Source organism: Nanorana parkeri, unplaced genomic scaffold, assembly GCF_000935625.1.
Source record: "Nanorana parkeri isolate BGI_ZX_2015 unplaced genomic scaffold, ASM93562v1 scaffold992, whole genome shotgun sequence".
Lineage (NCBI taxonomy): Eukaryota > Metazoa > Chordata > Amphibia > Anura > Dicroglossidae > Nanorana > Nanorana parkeri.
The window spans coordinates 164,909-183,716 of record NW_017307260.1 but is presented as its reverse complement, the minus strand read 5'-3'; the positions used below and the strand labels follow the sequence as shown (position 1 = coordinate 183,716).

The 18,808-nt window shown below is 43.1% G+C and overlaps 1 protein-coding gene across 1 annotated transcript in view; it reads left to right on the top strand.

The window, feature by feature from the left end:
• The window catches only part of ATP9A (ATPase phospholipid transporting 9A (putative)), a 74,735-nt gene that overhangs the window by 39,971 nt on the left and 15,956 nt on the right, over window positions 1-18,808 (top strand). The window contains exons 16-23 of the mRNA XM_018566960.1: window positions 3,725-3,817; window positions 5,540-5,623; window positions 6,223-6,393; window positions 6,756-6,854; window positions 6,948-7,037; window positions 8,219-8,363; window positions 14,028-14,092; window positions 15,167-15,322. Of these exons, the coding sequence (XP_018422462.1) occupies window positions 3,725-3,817; window positions 5,540-5,623; window positions 6,223-6,393; window positions 6,756-6,854; window positions 6,948-7,037; window positions 8,219-8,363; window positions 14,028-14,092; window positions 15,167-15,322 (903 nt within the window). The remainder of the gene's footprint in view (window positions 1-3,724; window positions 3,818-5,539; window positions 5,624-6,222; window positions 6,394-6,755; window positions 6,855-6,947; window positions 7,038-8,218; window positions 8,364-14,027; window positions 14,093-15,166; window positions 15,323-18,808) is intronic.

Below are 18,808 nucleotides of genomic sequence, written 5' to 3'. Positions count from 1 at the left end.
ATACTATACTCTTAGGCAGGGGTGGGCAACTCCGGCTCTCCAGCTGCGCTTTAACTACTAATTTCAGCATACCTCTGGGAGTCATGCCTTTAACTTTGTCTTGCAATGCCACTTGGGACTTGTAGTTCCACAACAGCTGGAGGGCTGGAGTTGCCCACCCTTGGTCTTAGGGGTCTATTTAAAAAACGGTCTATTGGTAAACAATTTGCAGGGCCATTCTCCCTGCGAATATCTGTGAACATTGATCTGTGCGGATATATGCCAAAACAAATGGGGGGTTTTGTACGCATTTTAGAATTTTGGGTGATGAAGCATTTGATAACACATTGGGGGGAATTTATCAAACCTGGAACAGACGAAACCTGGAGCAACTGAATGAACAAAATGGCGGTCCGGCAGACTAATTACAAGTATTCTTCATCGCCGAGAACACTTGTAAAGAAACAAGTAATTTCTCCTCTTCTACATTTAGCTCTGCTTGTGCAAAGCAAATTACCGCCCGGCACTACATTTTCCGGGCGTCGGGGTGATTTCAAACCTGTGCCACCTTGAGGCCGGGCCTCGGTGGCCTTGCCGGGAATCCGGCCCTGAATACAGCACTGGAAATATATGAAGTACACTTTGGGGCTGATATACAAACCATTCACAGAGCTCTTTGCTGTGTGAATGGTTTATAAATCAGCCTCTAAAAGATCTGCACCCCCTGCATTCCTCTGCTTTTTGACGTCTATCTTCTAAGGCAGCGTCTTTTTTTTCTCTAGAGGCTAAACAGGAACATATGAACAGGAAACCTCAGTGCAGTTTATTTATGTGTATATGTATTTCTACTGGAGTTCAAAGAATAGAAAGTAGGGAAGTCACCTAGGCCGTGATGCAGGGGTTGCAGATTTTACAGCGACACTGTGGGAAAGTTTTGCATTTATATATAATAGGTGTTCTTTTACAAGGTTTGATGTTGTGATACTTTGTAAACATGAGAAAGTTCTAACCTGCCCCTGAACCCCCCGGAGGAGGAAGTGACTCACACGAGGGTCCGCTGACATTCTATTTATGTTGGAGCGGCTCGTGAGGTTTACTGTGGCAGAATTAATGCTCAGGAAACTGGCCCTGTGCGCCATTTCCTACATACATGTCATTAGACACCTTCAATAATAACAGCTATTTAACAGCTGATTACAGCAGCGGTAACCTTCTCGCCTCTTATCTGGAGACAATAGGCTTTGTGGTGCGTTGCACACAATCCCTAATTTAAATTACCGTGTATGCCATCTCCACTCTGGTATTCAGAGGGAAGCGTCCCTGACGCTCATGTGTACGTTTTGGAATGTCCCTGGTGATCACTTAGGTCATAATACATTAAAGGAGAACTATGGGGTTAAGTCTTTTCCCCATAGTTCTCCTTAGGGTAACGGGAGGACACAAACTAGCGTCCTCCCGTCACCATAGGCTCAGTATACCGCGAGCTGTAGCTCACTATATACTGAGACGCCGCAGCTGAAGCGGATCCCGACAATTGTGCCGGGATCTGCCCAGCTGCGTGACTGACAGCTGGCTCTGCCTATCTAGAGGCAGAGCCAGCTGTACCCGCCCCCTCCCCCGTCCGTTCCGCCAGTCAGCGCTGGCGGGGAGGGGGGAATCCAGCCCCTCCCCTGTCACGGCAGAGAGCTGTGACAGGATCGAGAGGTGAGCGAACGCCGGTATGTGTTCGCTCACTTCCCGAGCCGACTCATTGTCACAGGTTGGCTAGAACTATGAGGTGAGTGAAAAGCACTCACCTCATAGTTCTCCTTTTAAGTGAGGGCTGTTTTTAGATATTTGGGACCTACAATACAGGGATGGAATGGAGTTTTATGCCTAACGGGCATTGCCTTCTCTCTATCACTAATAGGCAATATTCAGTCTGGATGTCGCAACATTTCTTAAAACGCAACCTTTCAAAAACTGAGCTCATGATATTTCCTCCTGCCCGTGCACCTTCCCCCAACTTTTCCCTTGAGATTGTTAACACAACTATCCAGCCCTCCCCCCAAGCCAAGGTGTCATCCTTGACTTGGACCTCACCTTTCTTCCCCACATCCAATCACTATCCAAATCCTGTCGCCTTCACCTTCGTAACATCTCCAAAATAATCCCCTTCCTCACCAAGGAAACCGCAAAATTACTCATCTTGTTATCTCTCGTCTTGACTATTGCAACTCCCTCCTCATTGGCCTTCCACTACACAGGATATCCCCCCTTCAGCCTATCATGAATGCAGCTGCTAGACTCATTCACCTAACCTCATTCACCTCAGTGTCTGCAACCCCCCTCTCCCAATGCCTGCACTGGCTTCCTATAGCCCAAAGGGTAAAATTCAAAATATTAACAACCACTTACAAAGCCATCCACAACTCTGCCCCCGGTTATATCTCCAACCTTGTCTCAAAGTATCGCCCTATCCATCTCCTCCGCTCTTCAAAAGACCTCCTGCTTTCCAGCTCACTCGTCAACTCCTCCCATGCTCGCCTCCAGGACTTCACTAGAGTCTCTCCCATCCTGTGAAACTCTTTACCCCGACCTGTCCATCTGTCTCCTACACTGACTGCCTTTAGGCGATCCCTTAAGACTCATCTCTTCAGGGAAGCCTATCCCACCTCAACCTGACCACTCATGTTCTCAAACAATCATCCCCGCACAGCTACCTCCTCATGTATCACTGGCCCCTCCCTTTTAGATTGTAAGCCCTCAGGGGCAGGGCCCTCCTTACCCTCTTGTCTTGTGATTGTAATGTCTTCCTTATATTGTAAAACGCTGTGCAAACTATTGGCGCTATATAAATCCTGTATATTAATAATAATTTACTAAGGTCAATGAGGTTTCATGAGCGAGGGATGGAGGGAGGTTTCCAGTACTACCTCCCCATTCTGTTTCTTGGGTTTCACGTTTACTCTCTTACTTTGTTTCCTTTTACCTGGAACACACCAGACAACTAGCTACTTCATCAGGGGATTGACAATGGCAGCCCCCATGTGTCTCTCAGGAAGCATCTCATGAGCTCAAAGAAAAGGATGCAGGTTCACACCATTTTCCGGACCAGATCTGGAACGGGTTGCATTGCATTTTGCAGCATTTTTGCCATATTCCAGAGCTGATTTCTTTTTTTTTCTTTACTTAAAATGAACTTTTAGGTGCGTTTGCATGTGCTTGTATGCAGTTTTTTAAATGCATTTCCATGCATTCCAGACTAGACAAAATGAGACGTGCAGTATTTTTCTGGTCTGGAACGGACTGCGCTGGTGTGAACAGAGGCCAGAAATAGCATAGGGATACATTAGGATGCATTTTTGGATCCGGAAACAATCTAGTCTAATCTGGTCTGGAGATGATCTGGATGTGGCCCGAATGGGCCCTCATACCTATAGCTAAACCTAAAAACACATAAGAGAGCTTTGTTTACGATTTTATTCATAGCAATGAGCCCAGCAGATCATAGACCATTTCCCTTCTTTTAGTTTCTCTGTTCCTTGCTAGTCTGTCCTGTGATAAACAAGTGTGAGTGGCTTGTATGACACATAATGCTGCAGAGCAGGTCTGGCCTGAGTAGATAACAACAGCAATTGCATCCCTGATATGCAATTTTTTTTTCTGCCCACATCTTTCATAATCTGTATAATTGTTTTATGTGTACTGAAAATAATTTCTCGTACTTAAGCCTCTTCCTGCTGTACTTTTTTGTTAAATCCAGGAAGACTCCACGGGTGAAATCACATTCTACATGAAGGGGGCAGATGTGGTGATGGCAGGGATTGTGCAGTACAATGATTGGCTGGAGGAAGAGGTAAGAATTGGATCCCTTTTGGCAGTGCATATCCGAATAGTCATTGCCATATAGCCTGATAAGAGGACCAGTCATGATTGATCTTATGAGGTTTTCCTTTGTCCGAGACTGACACATGAGCTGGATAGCCAGCGGTCCCTTCAGGTCCCTTCAAGTCCAACTGTGCTGGCCTTTCAGATACCTGACCATGGAATTGTGCAGTAACAGGAAGTTGGCATATCTTTTTTAAGTAGTTGTGAAGTCCCAGCATATACTATCCTGTTATAACATCAACATTGTAATAGGAACACATAGTAGAGTTGCTTTTGATTATCAAAGCTTACTTGAAAAAAAAATCCCTTTTTGTTTGCCTTCTGTCTGCCCATCACTTCCAACAACTTCCTGGATTCCCAGCGTGCTTTGCGTCTCTTTTCCTGCTGCTTGATGTGATGCAGTCCTTATTTCTCAAGACCACATTTCCCATCATGCATTGCTTTCAGCAAGCAGTGATAATGTTACATTGTTCAGACATTAAGTTGTAGTTGTAAAACAAGGAATATTCACAGGGTGGAGTGAAATGGTGCCAGTGCATTGACAAAGTACATCCTATGGGCATCTTCAATAAGTACGTTTACAAACTTCTAGATGGGTCTGGTTATTACGAGTGGGATAGGACTCATGTAAATTCAATATACAGTAATACCTTGGTTTACGAGCATAATTAGTTCCGGAAGCATGCTTGTAATCCAAAGCGCTTGTATATCAAAGCGTATTTCCCCATAGGAAATAATGGAAATTCAGATGATTCGTTCCACAACCCAAAAAATATTCATATAAAATGATTACAATACTGTAATATAACACTGTACAAAATATAAAGACAAATAAACCAATTTCCGGTTACCTTTGTGGCTGGTGTGAGGGGGACGAGAGAGAGAGGAGGATTATTGTGTAGGATGACTTTCACTGTCACTAACGGAATCACTGCTACCTCTTGACTCAATGGAATCTTTTTCATTTCATGAAACCTTAACAAGGAATCTATCCAATGTGACATTGCATTGTCCTTAAACAGACTCATCGCTCGCACTGCTTCAGCCTTATTCGGTGGTGATTTTCTACAAAATGTTGCTCTTATTGCAAGACGTCGCTTGTATATCAAGGCAACATTTTATAGAAATGTTTGCTTGTCTTGCAAAACGCTCTCAAACCAAGTTACTTGTAAACCGAGGTATTACTGTATAAATCCAGATTTATTTTTCGTTTTTGACCATAGATACCATTTAAGCACTGAAGTAGTTATATATGGAGGGGAAAACGCCAGCATCCCTCTAGATGTGCATGCTTTTAGCCGTCATCTACAGACATGAGCAAGCAAATCTGAAGGGCTACAGGGGAGCTCCTTCACCACTCACTATAGAGCCCATGATGTCTGCCTTGCTTTCTCATCAATTCCCTATGATTAATGTACAGCTGCCATCCATTGCCTTTTCCTAGGACACATGCTATAGAAATTATTATTTTAGGACTGGAAGCTGCCGTAAACTATTCAGCCAGCTATGAGCCCCATCAAAAAATGTAGCACTTTCCTTAAGTTAAGTGCAGTTCATCTGGTGATATTTGATATGTAGTATACACAGAAACTTATTTGGCTGGAATAAAAGTGAAGACCATGACTAATGAATCTGGCACATAGTAAGCACTGTGGTAATTTGCTCTGACCTGAATCTGTTTATTTCTCAGTGCGGCAACATGGCCCGAGAAGGACTCCGGGTCCTGGTGGTGGCCAAAAAGTCCCTGACGGAGGAGCAGTATCAGGATTTCGAGGTAAGGTTGCTCAGAGATCCAGACTAAAGAAAATGCAGATCTTATCTCTAGAAGTAAGAGTTCCAATTTGCTGTCTTTAGGTGAATATATCTGGTCATCACTTAACAGCCATCACCAGTTGTGTCTGGATAGCTTTTGGATTGGGCAGTGTTTAGGGCCACGTTAGAAAATTCTTGTTGTTCCCAAGAGTGAGCATTTCACTGGCCCAACGTGTACTGCAGAGCGCACACAATGACATGCTGCCACAATCCCTGCCCAGTGGAACTCTGTTGGCAAAGGGACCATGTTGATGACTAGTATTTCCAGAGTCGGTTGTTTTAGATGTCAGAGCTAGAAAACTGGAGGGGTCCAGTATGTTTTCAGACTGACTCAGCAGCAGGGTTTTAGTTATTCCTTGGCAATTACTTGGTGGCGATTTACTGTTTTAAATGTGGAGTCCAAATAAATATAATAGTTGGTATCTAAATTCCAGGTTGCTGCATTTTTGGTCCTGTGAGATTACGCCAGGTGTTGATTTGCATTGGACTGATTCTCGGTTTGGTCACTTCATCAGTGATGGATTTATGAACTTGATCTCAAGGTTTTTGTTTTTTCTTCAGGCACGTTATGTCCAGGCAAAACTTAGCGTTCATGACCGCTCACTGAAAGTGGCCACCGTGATAGAGAGCTTGGAAATGGAGATGGAACTGCTGTGTCTGACCGGAGTGGAAGACCAACTGCAAGCTGATGTGCGGCCTACCCTGGAGACATTACGGAACGCAGGCATGAAGGTATGGGAACAAAGCGATGGGTCATAGTGCTGTAATGGATTATATATTTTATGTTGGTACAAACACCCTTGTAATTGCCTCACCAAAATCTACTATACAAAAACATTGCCACATGGGAGAATGAGAAGTGAATCAGATGCCCCTCTATACAGACAAGTAACCAGCCAAGCAGCCGGAGAGCAAAGGGTAGGGTAGTCTACAGCTGGGGAGTGTCATTTAATAATGAATTAAAATAACATAAATGTTGTTCACATCTGCAGCAGGAAATTGTACAGCTCAACTGATAACGTTCATTTATATTTAAGACTTGAAGATTGAAATGACAGCTCTACCCTTAAGAGATATTGTTTTGTCGCCTTCAGGTCTGGATGTTGACTGGGGACAAGTTGGAGACGGCGACCTGCACGGCAAAGAACGCTCATTTGGTGACCAGAAACCAGGACATACACATATTCCGATCCGTGAGTATTTCAGTAAAGGACGCAGGAATAGGAGAGGGTTATGGAGAATGACCTCTGCCTGGGATCTAACAAATGTACTTTGTACTGCTGCAGGTAACAAACCGCGGGGAAGCCCATCTGGAGCTAAATGCGTTTAGGAGAAAGCACGACTGCGCCTTGGTCATATCTGGGGACTCCTTGGAGGTATTTAACATATGAATATGCATACTGGTTAGTCTCAATATGAAGGCACAAGTGTCAATCCTCTGGTGGGGGAGATTGTCTGGGACACAGCTATCCTATATGACAGCTATCATAATATATCAAAACTGGAGCAGTTCCTCATAGTAACCAATCAGCTTTTCACTCATCCTCATAGTTCTAGCCGACCTGTGACAATGCGACTGTCACAGGTCGGCTCAGGAGATGAGCGAACACATACCGGCGCTCGCTCCCTTATCGATCCTGTTACACCACAGAGCCGTGACAGGGGAGGGACTGGAATCCCCCCTCCCCGCTCCGACTGGCGGAACGGATGGGGGAGGGGGCGGGTACAGCTGGCTCTGCCTCTAGATAGGCAGAGCCAGCTGTCACTCAGGCAGCTGGGCGGGCGGATCCAGAAGTAATTGTCGGGATCAGTTTCAGCCGCGGCTCCTCAGTATACCGCGAGCTGTAGCTCACTATATACTTAACTTAGGGTAACGGGAAGACGCTAGTTTGTGTCCTCCCGTTACCCTTAGGAGAACTATGGGGAAAACACATACCCCATAGTTCTCCTTTTTAAAGTGACTCTATCACTGAGAAGAAAAATAATCTCCCATAAATGAGACACTTTATACATAATGTTCTGTAGTTCTCCCTCGGGCTTTGTCACTATGGGACACTGTAATGACGTAGGAGCCGCTGGGAGGAACCACAGAATATGGCAGGAGACAAAGGAATTAAACACACCCAGAATTATGTTGGTTGTGAAGATCATTTTGGGTGGTTTTGCGCCGCACTGGAGTGAAGATTCTACGAGCAGGTGAACAAGTGTCATTTTCAGGAGCTTTTTTATTTATTTTGCTTACTTTCAAGACTAAGCTTGGACATGCACGGCCTGTAGAAAGCATGAGATATGACTGGCTCATACCCTCGAGTAAAGAGGTGCACTAAGGAAAATTTTTGTGCATCAGAGAAGGTTGTTGCTTCATGAAGAGAATTGCCAACACATCAGCTTTGTAGTGTGACCGCCTACGTGATTGGGTTTAAATCTAATCAATTGTTTACGTAGGTCCTCACACTACATGGTTGCTGATGAATCTAAAGGATATTTACAATCAGGTTGTTATGTGTGGGCAGTTTTTATTCTCTCTCTCATTGGTTCCACTTTTGCTGTTCTCCAGGTGTGCCTGAAGTACTACGAATACGAATTTATGGAACTGGCCTGTCAGTGCCCAGCTGTCGTGTGTTGCCGCTGCGCTCCCACCCAGAAGGCTCAGATTGTGCGGCTGCTGCAAGAAAGGACAGGGAAACTGACCTGCGCTGTAGGTATGGAACCGCCGAATGTAATCCTCCAGCATTGTCACAAAGCCCTGAAAATATCCAGTGTGCTATATAACTTTTCTGCTGTAAAATGATTCTTTACATCACTGGGGTAAAGGAGACTAAAATGAGCTAACCGAGAAATATGGAGGCTGCTATTGCTGGTCTGCTTCTGAAAATTCGAATTTCCTCTGTCTCTGAGTCTCCTACCTAGAACAAGAATGCATTACATTAGATCTGAACTCCAGCATTATTTTCCTGGGCAGTGACTGAGAAAGCATTAAAGTGACATTAAACCCTCAGATTTTTTAACATAAAACAATACTGTAATGTGCGCCTTACTGTAATCCATGGTAGTTTCCCTTCTCTTTGCTGCTCTTCCTTTTAAATCTGTATTTGTTCTCATGCTGGGCAGAACTTCTGTTTTGCAGCAGACTGCCTTGTCTCTGGAATGGATACATGGTGTCTGTGTGTAGGTTTGTAACCTGAGCCAGCACTACAGGAAGAGGCACTCCCCAAGCATGAGAAGACATGAGGATTTAAAAGGAAGAGCAGCAAAGAGAAGGGAAACAACCATGGATTACAGTAAGGCGCACATTACAGTATTGGTTTATGTTAAAAAATCTGAGGGTTTAATGCCACATTAAAACTGCAAATTAGCAAGAAAGCCAGGCAACAAGCATTTTAAAAAGGAGATCAGAAATGGCAGCCCCCCATTTTTCTCTTGCGACAGAAGATACACAGTCTAAACATCTTTTTCTGGTATTAATTGTGTACAATTTTACATTTATATTTTGTGTGCTTTTTATAAAAATGATAAATAATGATTCTGATCCCTTCAGATGACAATTGACATTCTGTACAATGTCCGACCTAAAACAAATCTACCGTATGAACAGTTTTTAATTAAAGTGATCTGTATTCGGGTCGTGCACACTAAACAGCTAAACAAGCCCCGATTTCACCTCTGTAGCTGTAGGTATAGCGCAGAAATACATTTTGTCTTGTTTTGGTGACAACTATGAAATGATGTCATGACAATAGTAAGAAAGAGAGTAAGTCTACCAAGTGGGGCCAGAGACAGAAATAAAAACCAGGGATGCTAACCCTTACACACTCCATCTACAGTATGCTATGCATACACTCTAATCTAAAATTCATATACGCACTGACCAGTAGAAATTTGGTTGTGACTTACTGTTCCTTCTGATCTAAATGTTAATACTATCCACAATTATAATCTATGTGTTGATTCGGGGACATCTGCCCTGCCTCTCATGGATATCCCAAACCAAATCCCCACAGGCCAGGTTATCACTGGCTGTAGACAAACCCCTAAAGCTAGAGTTCTTTCTAGGCTCCAAAAAAACATTAAAAAGTTTATAATGATTTATTAGTAAACAATATGGAGAAGGCCCTCCTTCTGTGTGGCTTGGAACTTTGCAATGGCTTGGAGTTTGGAACCATTGGCATCAATACCCCTTGGTGGTGTGGGACTGGATCTCTGATTCATAAAAAAAAGTCAACATGAAATGATTTCATAGATTTCTGAGAAGACCCAAAAAGGAAAACCAATTTCAATAAGGCTGGGCTAGATATCGAGCAGTTTTGGTGTGAGCAGATTGCAACTTTCCCTAGTACGGCGATGAGGACCATAAATGTTTTGGTTCTTTTCGTAATTACTTACTTTATGTCTAAGAAACAGGATCCTCTGCATTATTGAGCCTGCGTTCAAAGTGGAGAAATGGACTTCTGTGAAATGACTTTGGAGTAACATCGTCAGTAACTGGACCTCCATTCCATGCTTTGTTTGCACCATTTGAAACTTCTGAATTAAAGCGTTCAGAAGACATTTATTGGAATACTGAGTACTTGGAAATGATCCTGGGTTAGTATTTCTGGCTGTGAGTTAGTGAAAGACTGCCACTGGTTCTGAAATAAAAAGCACATAGGGTAGAGGTTAATACTTGATAGAACAGGTTGATAGAACAGTGATACAGGTTATCCTAGAGGGGTAATGATAGCTCAGTAACTAGCATACTTTAGTGGTCATAGAGGAGTTGATTGTTTGTTTGCTTGCCTTTCGATGACTGTTTTTCTGAAAGAAGAGAACAAGCGCTGAGCATAGATGGTAGCTTAGAGGGTAAGAGCGCCAACTGGTCTGCTGGAAACCTGGGTTTGAATCCCTTTGAGGGAAAACCTTGTGTTTCCCATATACCGTGTTTCCCCGAAAGTAAGACACTGTCTTATATTTTTTTGGGCTCAAAAAAACACACAAGGTCTTATTTTCGGGGTAGGTCATCACTGCTGGAACTGATCCAGCAGTGATGTTGAAGATCCTAATTTCAGTTACAGTGATGTGGAGGGCTGGGACTGTACACAAATGGCTCTTTGCCCTGGCAGCCACCATAGAGGAGGACCTTATTTTTGTGGTCCAGCTGTTGGGCATGTTCTACATTCAGGAGCTCAGTGATAAAGTGACCTGTGGATTTTTGATCCAGGATCTTCAGAGGGAGATGGAGAGTAGTGACCCCTCCAAGCCACACTGCTTGGACTGTAGACTTTGGTAATGGCCGGTGTTAAACGCGCATTTAAGAATACAATAACTGGGTCATGCGTTGGTTTATAATACTCTGAGATTGAGAAAAACCTTCTCTTTTGTCACATCTAAGGAAGTTCTCCTTTAAACTATCTCTGTTCTAATCTGAGGTGTTGCAGGGTTTTTAAAAAAATTATTTTTGAAATGACTTGTTTGTTTTGTGGGTGGAAAATAAATGATATTATCGTGACAGCACATTACGTTTCACTTGTGAGGTTTTGCACCTGTAATAATCAGAACCACAAGATGTTTTCCTGTGAAGCTTCTTCAGCACTGACTGTCTTGTAATAAGAAATTCCCCGTGTTTAATATAATTGTGAAGAAGCCTCGCATTGTGGTCCTGCACACCTACACCTCACTGTGAGCCTCACAACCAAAAGTGTCTGACAGAAGTTATCAGAGGACATATGCAAAGCCTCGTACAGCATCATTGAAAAAAAAAATTTTTTATGAAACCTGTGTGTCTTCTAAATGAGTGCCAGTCTATATTCCACTTTCTGACCACTTGCTTGTATCTACAGGATAGGAAACAAAGGTAAATCTCCCCAATGGGATAAATATGGCAAAACAATGAACAATTAACCCTTTCCTATTCCCTATACTATCCAAAACAAAATAATCAAAGTTTTGGCATTGGATTTACGTTAATTGCTGTATTTTTCCCATTGCACTTTCCCTCGGTTAATGAGCCCCGTGGAGGTAAAAATAAAACATCCTCATGGACTTGCCCGTGCCTTAACCCCTTCGTGACGGGAGACGTACACTGTACGTCCAGCCACAAAGGGACCAAATGACTTGTCACGTACACTGTACGTGACGAGTTATTTGCTGCTTTAGAGGGCTGTTAATCGCTGAGAATCAGCTTTTAACATTCATTAATGTATGCCCTTACTACAGAGGCATTCATTAATGAAAGGGTTAACCTTTTTCAGACACCCGATACCTTAATATCGGGTGTCTGAGAGTCAAAGCAAAGCGGACACAGATGCCGGCTTTTGCCGGCTTTCTGACAGCTCGTATAGATCGAGAGATATCTCTCTCAAGCTATACTGGCTTTTTTTTTTTTCTTGCATGAATAGATACAAAATGTGTCTATTCCTACAATGTATCTATTCCTGGAAGAAGAATGTTTGTTTGCTGATCGTTGTTGCAACAATCAGAAAACATTTAGTAACAGCTGAATCCTGAACTGCTGCAGGATCAGTGTCACTAACTTATTATCGGCTGTTCTGAAGTTTGAAGCAGCCTGATAATAACCAAAAATGTATTAATTTATCATGCAGTAACAGTGAGATTAATTCACAAAATCTGCTTGATATAATTAAATAAATAAAATAACATTTTTAAGTTAAAAAAAAAAGTGAAAAGTGTAAAAAAAAATAAAAAAATGTGTAAAAAATAAAATAAGGGACAAATAAATGAATGTATTTATTGCATTTTTTTAGCTGTGCTGGTTTTGTAAAAAAAATACTACAAATCAAAACTGGGAAAAAAGTGTTTTTTTTAAACGTTTTTTTCCTCTTTTTTTATATTTTATTTGTCCTAAGTGAGGCGTTAGACGCACATATGTGATATAAATATGTAGCCCTATCTGTCCTCTAAAAAACAATATATAATATGTGTGGGTGCACTTTGTAAGAAAGTATATTACTGACGTGGAAGAATCACACAGCAAAAATGTCAAAAGTGTGTCAGTCATTTACGAACAGAAACTAAAAACAAGCTCAGTCATGAAGGGGTTAAACCCTAAGATATGTTTACAGGTTTTCCGGCCATTCCCACACTTTCTGCTATGATCAAAATGTAGCTTTATGTTACCGTTATAAAGCTTAAAGAAGCGCTCAAGTGAAGGTGTAGAGCATTTTTGTATGTGTCCCAGCTCGGGTAATATCCCCTCCACTTGCAGGTGACCGCCTGTTACTGAAGCAGAAGGTAAAGGGAAGTCCCACCAACAGGGACAGCAATAAAAACATGGCAGATATTCTTAGCCCTTCCTGCTTGACTTAATAAAGAGCCTTATGGCTGTTTTATTACTGCAAATATTCCTTTTCCATATTTACTGGTGAATACTGACTGGAGGTGAGGGGGAAATGTAACTCCTCATCAATAAAACATGCCTGAAGTTCTACTTTAAGATGGCCATGTATCTAGTGCATTGAGAAGTCGCTTGATCCTTCGTTCACCAGTATGTGCATGTCATGTTAGCATAGTGGTGTCTTGTCTGTACTGTGTCATGCCAAATACACAGAATACCAGATAGAAATAATTCCAGTGCTCATCTCCTGATATAGGAAAATGAATAGACCTCTCAGCAATTCTGCAAAACAATACCGGCGCCTTCAAATCCAAAAGAGCCCAGCAGTAAAAATACAGCAAACACGATGGAGGCAGCTCCCACAGATTAGATGGACTACCAGTCTATGAGAAAAGGAACAAAAGAGAGCACCTCCATAGTGTAAAAATGTTATTTAATAGTAAAAACACGCAGCTCTAAGGCTGTACTTACAACAGTTCGGTAGAATTAAAACCAGTAGAATAAGGCGAGAGGACGGAACCCCTGGCAGGGAGAATCTGGAGCGATGTAAAACACCAGTAACCTCGATCCCTGTGTTGGTAAACGGTTTACGCGTTTCTGGGGCACCTCCTGGTTCTGATGAAGGGGGCGTGCCCCAGAAACACGTAAATCGTTTACCAAGGGATCGAGGTTACTGGTGTTTTACATTGCTCCAGATTCTCCCTGCCAGGGGTTCCGTCCTCTCGCCTTATTCTACTGGTTTTAATTCTACCGAACTGTTGTAAGTACAGCCTTAGAGCTGCGTGTTTTTACTATTAAATAACATTTTTACCCTATGGAGGCGCTCTCTTTTGTTCCTTTTCCAAGAAATTCTATTAACAGGCCGCAGCTAGGGGGAGCTCTAATGATTCATCATTATTACAACACAAATAACACGGTTACCTGTCTGGTACGTTGGGGATGAATTATGAAAACTGGTATAAACATGGCGCTTGTAACGACCAGTGCATCTCAATTCTTTAACCAACAAATGCTTCATCTCTCTTTTTAATTTCAGGTGATGGAGGGAATGATGTGAGCATGATCCAGGAAGCTGACTGCGGGGTGGGCGTGGAAGGAAAGGTGAGAAGTTCCATCAATTATTATCTTTAAAAAAAAGATCATCCAATACCTGACATGATGGTGTGTGTGTGTGTGTGTGTGTGTGTGTGTGTGTGTGTGTGTATACCTGGATTAGTCGCCTTTATTTCTATGCAACGTTGCTCATTACAACCAATTTACAGCATTTTAACTTGCACATCTGAAGAAAAACCAGCATACAGTGTATACATATCCAGTTTAGTGACGCTGCTCCTATATTGCCCCCTGTACCATTTACTTATTTGTTTTAGTTCCTGAAAGATAACTGATACTTTTCACTCAGATTTGATAATGTGTTGAGGTGTGCTGACATTGATTGAAGATAATTACCCCAATGCCTATAGATAATGTAAACCCATGCACCACAACATACAGGCGTGACTGGTCTGTTTGTTGTGCTGAGCTAGGTTGGCCAAAAATAGTGCAAGTGCTAAGGCTCATCAAGGACCCATTAAAAATGAGTGGGTTGCCTTAACGCTGCACACGTCAACACAGGACAAACAGCCATCAAGGCATGCATAGGTGAAATGGGCAGCTTTGGGTTACTAGATACAAGTAAGTACTTCTCTCTCCTCCTACTGTGAGGAGCTGCACTTGGTGGACTATACCTAAAGTTTACAGCTGCCACCTAGTGATGCAGACAGACGGTTCTGCTTGACATTGGCCATTATTTTCCAAAAGCAAGTGTTACCCACCCACATCCTCGAAAGCTGCCAACTGCATTTCAGTCAACACTGGCTGCAAACTGGTTTTAAGTTTCAGGAAAAGCTAAAATGGAGCTGATAGTAAATTATAAAAAAAAAATCTCTAATGTTGAAATGCTCAGCTGTGAGATCTGCCTGGCTTTATAAACTAAAAGAAAGTCTAAAATATCATAGGAAATCTGGCTGACTAAAACTGACCTGAGACCAGCATGGTGGATGGTTAGGATCAAACTTACTTTGGCTGAACGCAGGGTTCCAGTTTTGCCAACACGTTAGAACAGGACGTTGTTGGTGGCACAGTATGTACAGGCTCTCCCGGGTCCTGTCTGATGCAGTGTGGTTTGTGTTACAGGAAGGGAAACAAGCGTCCCTGGCTGCAGACTTCTCTGTCACACAGTTTAAACACCTGGGCCGTCTCTTAATGGTACATGGAAGGAACAGTTACAAGAGATCAGCAGGACTCAGTCAATTCGTCATCCACCGGAGTCTCTGTATCAGCACCATGCAGGTAAGAAATATATAAAACCTCTAGCTTTGCTACCCAATTCACAGGTGTCAGTTGATTTATAGTCTACCACTGTATAACCCCCACAGTTGTCATTTGGCCAGTGTTGTCTCTCACTCTGTTGGCTCCAGAGGTTTCACTTGGTCAGTGTTACATTTTAACTGTGTAGTCTCCACAGGTGTCACTTGGCCAGTGTGGTCTCTTACTCCTACAGGCTCTTCAAGTGTCACTTGGCCAGTGTTGTCTCCTACTTTATAGGCTCTTCAAGTGTTTCCCACAATATAGGTGTCACTAATGTTGTCTCTCACTCTATACACTTCACGGGTGTCACTTGGCAGGAGCTCACTCCCACTCTATAAGCTTCATAGATGACGACATCTGGGAGGTGTAGACTTCACAGGTGTCACTTGGCCAGTGTTGTCTCCCACTCTATAGGCTCTACAGGTGTCACTTGGCCAGTGTTGTCTCCCACTCTATAGGCTCTACAGGTGTCGCTTGACCATCTCATCCATCTAACAAGCTGGCCTCAAATGGGAAAGTCTAAACAAGTATTCCTTCCAACTACATAATACACAACACTGCTTCACATTTTGGCTTGTAGAATCTAATGATATACCACCATTAAAAACACAGACAATGTTCTCACCCTCCACAACTACCTTTTATTTCAGGTTAGCTCCAGTAGTGATAACAGTGACATATGCTTTTAAAAATGGAAGTTGTCGCAGTGCGGTCATAGAGATCTGGAGACCAGTGTCCACAAATAGTCAGTTTGTAAACAGAAGGAAACGGTACAATCAAGGTGGTGACAGGGGGGCGGTGTGCGATGACTAATACAGTTTAATAGAAGGAAATTCTTCTTTCAAACAATGTTCTGCAGAATAAACAAACAGTCGCTGATCTAGATGTGAGCGCACCAGAAACTGCTCAGCTTTACGTAACTGAAGGAGAATGCGCTGACCTTGGCAGTCCTCCGATCAGTTCCTGAGATCACTTCCAGGCTGCTCTGATCTCCGACGTGACCGTCTTATGCTGATCACTCTATATAAAGTACAGATAGGTAGCTATTCACTGGTACACAATGGAGTCTTTCAGTTACAAAGTGGCCTCAAAGTTAACCTGTCATTATGTATTTATTTTTACATTAGAATGATCACAAACTTGTGCTAATTAAAAAAAAAAAAAGCCTAAACTTCCCCTTTTTAACAATCAGCCAAACAAATCAGAGATTTCATCTCAACTATAATTCAATTAAAAATCTTACCGTGGTTGTAGTATTAAATATATATATATATAAAAAAATATATATATTCGGAGTAAGTTCGGTGGTAGGCCCACACAAGCTCACAATCTGTTATTTATTTTATTACAGGTATTTATATAGTGCCGACAATTTACGCAGCACCTAATTTACATAGTTGCACAATCACATCAGTCCCTACCCTCAAGGAGCTTAAAATCTAAGGTCCCTTATCTCACATGCATACATAGAGGGCCAACCTAGAGAGGAGCCAATTAACCTTCCAGCATGTCTTTGGAGTGTGGGAGGAAACCGGAGTACCCGGAGGAAACCCGCACAAGCACAGGGAGAACATGCAAACTCCTTGCAGATAGTGACCTGACTGGGAATTGAACCAGTGCTGCAAGGCAGAAGCGCTAACCACTACGCTAACTGTGCTGCCCATGTTATCTTGGTTAGGTATGTCTCCTGGTTTTGGAGGATTGTTGGGTAGCTGATATCTTTCACAACTGGAGCCCCTAACATATCAGATATATAGGAAAGAAAGTGCAACATAAATGTAAAATTCCACAGGTAGTTTTGTTGGTGGTATCTGTACAGCAGCCAATGTGCTCCAGGGGCTCTGGAGGGCTCCCTTTATCGGGGCTAGGAGTCCAGAGTTCAGGAGCTTTATTTCATGAATGAGTAGTTTTACAGAATCTATGAAGTCTGCTCCAGTCAGTGGTCAGTTGTATGGATACCAATAAACTACATTTGCAATAGCGCTCTCTTTTTCCTAAATATCTGAATACTTACACAAGGCAGAAGTTCAGAAAGGCCAACCATACACTCAGGGGCATCCTGTAGCCAGGTGTCACCTGGAGCGGAGACCGGGTGACGCCTCGCTGTGACGTCATCGTGCATGCGTGGGACGTCACCGCGCATGCACGACAGTCTAATTGACTCCTGCCGGTGGCCATCTTGGTGATGGACGCCGCCAGAGAGAGGAGGGGACGTTCACCCGGCGGAATGAGGTATGCCGCCGGGTCCCCTCCTCTCTCCTGACACTGTCGGGCTCTCGGTCCATGACAGAGTGCTTGACTTTTTAGAGGGGGCGACACCAAAATGACCCTCCAATGGTGTCACCCGGGTGTGGGCTGCACCCCCTTGTGACCCCACTGCATACACTACCCATTATCTACAAGGAACATGACCGTGTATGGATTTACATGGAAGGGACAGTAGTGCACATAAACACATTTTCCAACATATTATTTGATCATATAGCAAAGTCATGGACATGTTTAATCCATAGTAGTCTGTTTTTGGGTCAGGCAACTATCTCTATCCCCTTTATCTGCAGGAACAGTCAGTTGGTTAGGTTAGAAGATCTGATCGGGATGATTGCCCCTGAGATAAACAGTTCCAGTGACCTCTTCCAGCATTGGTCATCTCTCCCCATCCCCCCCACCATTGCACATTCACAAGAACAGGAACGTTTGACCGAGTTGAACGTTTTTGTCTGTATCAGCCCCACTGTGCCTGAGATCACGCGTTCCGATGCCTTCAGAAATCTATGTGTGGCCTTGTTATAGAAATAGGACAATACATTGCTTCAACATAAGTTCCTGTGCTGGCCTCAAGCAGAATGAATGCGAGTGTTCTATCAGTGCAATGAATCAGTAGAGAACGCAAGTGCATCTCTCTACAGCAGCCACTGCACAATACTGTTTATACTTTCACCCTATACTTCCTCTCATGAGAGTACGAAGCATTCACTCATCATTGTTCTGCTTTCCGCTAACAATGACCTCAAGTTAACTCTACAAGCCCATTCTGGATAGAATGTAACAATGTAATGTGTACTGTGTAGATCTGGTGTTAGATATAGGGGGGGTGTTAGATATTGTGGAGGCAATTTATCAAAGCAATTGTGACGGTTTTAGCCTCTTAGATCTTTTTTTTTCTGTACAAATCTGTTTAGCCGCTCCTTTTTAACATGTGCGCCTGTTTTGACCAGAGCTTGCACTATTTTCCTGAATGCACATGTTTTGCATGTTTTTTTGCGACAGTTTGTAACTGTTTACATCCGCACTTGTCCTGCGGCTGTCTGAAACTGGAGCATCACCTAACAAAACAATCGCTACTTCCACTTCTTCAAGAAGCGACAGTTACACATTTTGCCTGGATTTGCGAGCAGGGCCGGATTTACTCTCTCTGCTGCCCCAAGGACAGGTTCCTCAATGAGCCCCCCCAAACCCCCCCCCCCC